At 42.0% G+C, this 6,232-nt stretch overlaps 1 protein-coding gene across 1 annotated transcript; it reads right to left on the reverse strand.

The window, feature by feature from the left end:
- Nucleotides 1-973: 973 nt before the first annotated feature.
- Nucleotides 974-3,983, reverse strand: epcam (epithelial cell adhesion molecule). Its single transcript, XM_076743322.1, has 9 exons — nt 3,663-3,983; nt 2,867-2,968; nt 2,492-2,753; nt 2,323-2,388; nt 2,140-2,203; nt 1,924-2,022; nt 1,635-1,832; nt 1,495-1,536; nt 974-1,376 (listed from the first exon to the last, which is right to left on the reverse strand). Exons 1-9 carry the CDS (start codon nt 3,721-3,723, stop codon nt 1,353-1,355), a joined length of 918 nt encoding a protein of 305 aa, XP_076599437.1. The 5' UTR covers nt 3,724-3,983; the 3' UTR covers nt 974-1,352.
- Nucleotides 3,984-6,232: the final 2,249 nt, after the last annotated feature.

A 6,232-nucleotide genomic window follows, 5' to 3' on the forward strand; every position in this document is an offset into this window, starting at 1 on the left:
ACCTCCACGGTTTCACCTGCATTTCTGTTCAGTGCAACACAACTAACCCGTTTCCAGACTGTTGTGCAATAAACTCCCACCTCACGCTCTTTGCTTCTTTGCTCATTTAGAGGATCTCTGCAGCTTTACTCTACTGGACTTTGACTTGTCACTCAGCTTTTGAATAAAATCTCCTGCAGTGTTGCTTTGAGCCCCCTTAGTAATAACTGTATTTACACAGCACTTTAAAAACTGAGTTTACAAAGTGCCCTGACAGACAGAAGGCAACACACAAGAAAGGCAGTCAGACCAAACTACTTTAAACTCTTTCTCCTGTTTGTTGTGTGCATACTACGTGTGTCCATCTATGAATGAGTCAGAACCTGACTGACAGGTTCAACGCGATGTCACAGTTTCAGAGATACGGCCAGAAATGACTAATCACCTCCATTTACACTAACAGGTGTTGTCATATAGCCAGCCAGTATCACCAACACATGAAACCCTCATAATCCACAGTCTCAGCTCAACCTATAAACTGCTGCACCTTAGTGCAGGTTGAGGAGGAATTATCTGCATTTGCCGACAAGGATAGTTCATGCTACAAGTGACCCAGGAAGGGATGAAAGTTTCCATCAAAGAAACAATTCCAGGACAGAATCACATTCAAAACAGGGCTGCCACACCCATTCAGGAACTCATCGAGGTAGAACACCTCCATTTCACCTTCCCCATGTAAACAAAAGGCTTATTACAATCAGCGGCCATCTTACATGAGACAAAGGTTTGAAGTTTGTTGATGTCATGAGATCTGAGTATCAGAAACACCTCTTTGAACCCATTCTGTGTCAAACAAGAGCAACATGATCACATGCAAAGTGGTGGCCATAGCTGCGTCCTGGAGCTTGTTCCCTTCCCCCATATGTGCTGTACTTTTCCACTATGACTAAGATACCAAGTCACAAACAAAACCCACTGCAACTCAGAGTCTTTTAAAACATATTTTTTATTAAAAATGATCCAACGAACACAAACACACACACGTGTAAGAAAACTGTACAGTCTATGACATTGAGTTTAAACCATTCAACAAGTTCGAACATTAAAACGGAGCAGGTGCCAGGAGTAGTTTAAAGTTCTTTATGGCATACAGTTTTGATGATGCTTTAAGCCTTTACACAATTTATAAATAAATGGCCGTACCAGTAGTGCCAACAACATTTAAAAAAAAAAAAAAAAAAAAGCAAGTGATTGTTCCTTTACAATTTGCATTCCTCAAGTAAAATGGTGAAAATGGCACACTCCCACTGCAAATAAGATCCAAAGGTGATGTACACGACGACTCTTCAGAGCCTCCCGCTGCATTGAAGACTTTACATGGCCTCCATCTCCCTTTGCTGGATTATAAAAAGGGGGGGAAAAAAGGTTGTTAAACAGAAATTCTGTGGTGTGAAGACCAGCTTTTAAGCAGACTGCCTGGCTTACAAAAGAAAAGTTAGAGGAAGTTCATCTCACCTGAGCTTTGTTGTACCGCTGACTTCGCTTCCTGGCGAAGAACTACACACAAAAATAGAAAACAGGGAGTCAGACTCGAAGCTCAAAGAAAAAACGCCTAATCAACGTGAACGACATGTTAGGCAGACAGATGCACTCACCAGGACCAGCAAGCCAGCAACCACAGCCAACACCACCACCACGATGACAGCGATGATGCCACCAGACAGGTTCTTCATGGTGAAAGTCGGGGCCTCCTCATCAACATAGTACACCAGGATTTTCTCCATCTCCAGCTTCTCGCTGCCTACAGTTGGCTCAAACTTCTCTTGGCTCTTGAACAGGGGCAGCACCTTCACCTGCAGGAGAAGAGGGGGTTATGACACATGACAGGGACAGTCCAAACTATTTTTTTTTTTTAAATGACACATAGTTATAGTTTCAACATACATCTTTCTCCATGTAGTAGGCCATATTAGCCAGGTCAGTCTGGCGCTCTCCTTTTTGCTTCTTCACATCCACCACAATCAGGCGGGCCTTGGGGTCATACTGCAGGATGACAGACAGGAAACTCTGTTAGTTGGCTACTTTTGTCATGCCGTTCTGAAAATTAAATACTTCATTAAGTGACATTAAAAAATGCACCCCCCCCCCCCCCCCACTCACCTCGACATTGTCCACCAAGTCCTTGTTGAACTTGTAACGTTTGTTAATGGCTTCTGCGATGGCACTGCATTAAGGCAAGATATTACAATTATGAAATCTTGAAGCTTGATGTTATTTTTTAAATAGCAAAATAAGAATATAATAGTACTTGACATATAAATGGGGGCTGTTAAATACACTTACACCTTCAACTTGCTGGCATCCACGTCAGCCTTCGCTGGTTTGTGTGTCAGCTGAAGACGGACCCAGCTGGAGAAAAGAGACAAAAAAAGTAGAAACGTTTCAGCACTGAACATTGGAAATGTTCATCCTAAAAACCAGTCCTCCACACTGCTCAGGGTCAAATACTTACTAGGTCTCCACAAGCTTCTCACACTTGAGGTTCTTGTCTCCCTTGTCAGTTCGACGAACGCCGGCACTGTTGACGCACCAGCACTCCTCTGTGTTGTTGCACTGCTTGGCCTTGAATTTGCCATCATTCTCACAGTCGGGGTCATAGATGCCATCGTTGTCCACGAAGGCATCCTCCACCGGCTTTCCTCCAATTGTACGGGTCTCTAGGCCCTTTTTAGCTCTGTACATCTCAGCCTTCATCAAGAAGCACTTAGGGATCACTGGGGGTGAAACAAAAAGGCACGTCATGAGGTGAGAAAAGGACAACCTGCAAAAAGGAAGGCTGCAGGGAGCTGGTTAACAGGCTGGATTACAGCACTCGTCTTATACTCACATTCGCTGCATGTCAGCTGTTGTTTCTCGTTGGCGGCGACAGAAATTTCACACTTGCATGGAGATTCTTCACAGACAGCCCACTTCAAAGTATCACATGTGCCTAAGCAGAGAAACACATCGGTTGTTTGTCATTCAGACTGAAAAAAAGTCAAAGCTATCAATGTTAAACTATTATGTCAGAAACTCCAAACAAGGACTCTTCAATCTCAGTGCATGTCAAGTTAAATATCACTAAAAGTTGCACATATGTAGTCTACTAGATATATATATTTTTTATAATAAACACTACACTGTGATTGTGTCTGACAATAGCTCTTAAGACTAAACACTCAGATGTATCGCAGGCCTAGAGAAACCCTGTTTCACAGAGGATCTATGTGTGTGTTAGCCAGCACTATAAACAAAGCGGCAGGTAGACTAGCAGGTTTATCCAACACCTGGGCGTTGGTTTCTCCAAACAGCCAAGTCCCCAGAGAGCAGGACAATGCCTCCCAACCCCCCCTCCACAACCAAACTACCTGCGTTTCCAATCACATTTCTCCAGCTCTCACTGCTGATAAAGTCACTTTATACGACCAAACATTACACTGAAGGCAAAGAAAGGTCATTAGAAACACGCCACATAAAACGTAATATATTCAATGAATTTGTTCTCTAACTGAGGCTATATAAGTCCTGAGAAAGCCTCTTGAAATGAAAATATTACAGAGTCACAATTAAGCGATGTGAGCGGGCTCAAACTGCGTTGTATTTCATTTTCAGCCTAATAAAGTTGAACAAATCAAACTACTTACAGCTTTGCGCTGAGGCTCCAGCCGCGAGGGCAGCGAGCACGAGAACAATCCAGAGGTTCATGATGAAATTCAGAAAACCTAAATACGAATTAATGACCAAAAGTTTCCCTTAATGGCTTTCTATCCGTCTGTCGTCAAAAGAGACCAAAGACTGAGTAAAGAATGGCGTCCGAGCAGGTAAGGCTTCCTTTTTCTCCTCGCGGGCGTGTCCTGTCAAACCTGTTCCGAGAGAAGCTCAACGAGCGCGTGCGCACAGGTAAAAAGAAGTTCCTGTGAAGAGCTGTTTGTCGATTATCTCCCTTGTGGTTGTTGTGGCGAACTGATTGCGAGCTGTTATGCACTACATTTATAAGACAAACAGTCTCATGACGTCGCTCTAATTTGAATAGTCAAGGAAGAGAAGGAGGAGTGGCTCGCCAAACGCACCTATTTTCCGGAATGACCATATTGGGCCACTCTTTCTGTCTCTGTTTACGTGTGTCATTCTTTCAGCACATGAGTAAATCTGAATACTTTTAATTTTCTGAAACACCTTTGACTAAATTAGACCCTAACAGACAGAAAATCTCCACATTTCTCTCAAGCAGACATGACTTTTGTGGTTCATTTTCTACAAACCGTACTCTGCCTCAAATACTGTGAAAGTATTTTATACTCTGTGTACATTGTGGTTCATATTGACCTTTATACCTTGAGAGCCACTATTATATTCCTGCAAGATGTTAATTATTACAGTTTATAGCGGTTTTTGATATGTAATGGTCTTTATATATTCTATTGTACCAAATGTTTTCCATTTCATAGTCTCACATGAGCCTATAAGCAGAGAAACACAAAGGGTTGTCATTCAGTCTCAAACTATCAATATTAATAACTCCTATCAATATTAACAACTCCTAAGAACTCTTAATTTAACTCATAAAAACTCAAATCACAGGCCTAGTGTGACCCTGTTTCACAGAGGATTTAAGGTGTTGTTCTGTTGTACCTCTTTGATACACCTGTAGGATGTAATCTATCACTTTAGATGGTTTATTGTAATCATATATTCCCAATATATTGTATCGTACTATTATAATAATACTGAATGACAATTGCATGTTGTGTTTTTTTAGCACTTTGCAGTCTTCCCTCAGACAAACATCATATATCCACAGTTGTATGTTCTTGTTCACATGAGCACACCTAAAATACCTCAAAATGTGCTAAGTGTTGAAGTAAATGAGTCTAAATAGGTACTGTGTCTTGTTTCTAACAAACTGAGAAACACTGTGACATGACGACATCATCAACTGTCCAAACAGGTATCTTACATGACAGAAACCAGAGGCTGGGAAAACACTTGTCAGGTGTTGTGAGTCATGCTCTGTTTGATGACACAGCAGAGTCTCAGTTATCATAGAGATGATCTGTCTGAGAAATATTCCCACAAACAGAGCCCCCGATACTTCTATCCTTAATCATTAATAGCTGGTGTCAGTCAGGGATCAAATACAGAAAAAGGAAGAGAACATGCTCTGCAGAGTGAACACATAGCTCCATGGATTGATATTTTAATAAAGGAAGAGGAATGCTTGTACAAAAGCCTGGGTGTAATTTAGCAGAGGTGGTCTTGGCCAGCACAGAGAATTTCCCAGACGGTCTATGAGGAAGGGGGCCATATTCACGCGTAATGCCCAGGATGAGAAAGACTCAGAAAGGAGCTCACAAATACGTGAATTTAAAACCTTAATTGAAATATTCAGTAGTTTTTAAAAGCTTTTTATTCTGATGCTTTGGCCAATTTTTAATGCAGACTATTCAACAAAAGGATAACAAGAAAAAGAAAGGAATATTTTATTTAAAGTCGAAATTAACTTTTTTTTTTTTTTTTTTTAGCACAGACAGCTGTAGAATCAGAGCAAGAAAAAAAAAAAAGACTGCTCTTGACTTTCTGATTTTTATTTTTTTTTTTTTGGGGGGGGGGGGGGGGGGCAGAGAGAGGGGACGACACGTAGCGGATGAGCCGCAGGTGGGAGTCGAACCTGTGGCCACTGCAGAGGACTGACAGCCTCAATACACCTGTCAACTGCGCTACGGGGCGCCCGAGTTTCTGATTTATTTTATTTTATTTTTTTATCTATTGTATTGGCCCTTGGCGTCTCTGCGTAGGTCAACAACAGCATAAACAAACACGAAACTGTGGGCTCACGCACGCCCCCCTCAGTGAGACAGAAGTACTGATGGCCTCTCCTACTGCTTCATGGGTTCATGCGGTTTCATGTCAGATCAGCAACTAAAATCGAGGCATATAATTAAATTGTCTGCAAACATTCTATTGGTGACAGACAGAGAGATAGCAGCAGGCACGTGCCAAATGCATGCGCTCAACCCAGTTTGTGAGGGATTGAGCAATCCCGGGTGAGACTCACCTGGTCGCTGCCTCCCCTGGCGTCTCTCCCCTGCAAAAAGTCAGCGATTTTGACTATGAAATGATCAAAATTATTGGAATCATACAGAAATTAGCATGAAGAAGCTGGCAACACATGCCTGTATCAGTAGATGACGTTGAAAATTAATTTCTACTTGAG

This window comes from Chaetodon auriga, chromosome 11, assembly GCF_051107435.1.
Source record: "Chaetodon auriga isolate fChaAug3 chromosome 11, fChaAug3.hap1, whole genome shotgun sequence".
NCBI classification, from domain to species: Eukaryota; Metazoa; Chordata; class Actinopteri; order Chaetodontiformes; family Chaetodontidae; genus Chaetodon; species Chaetodon auriga.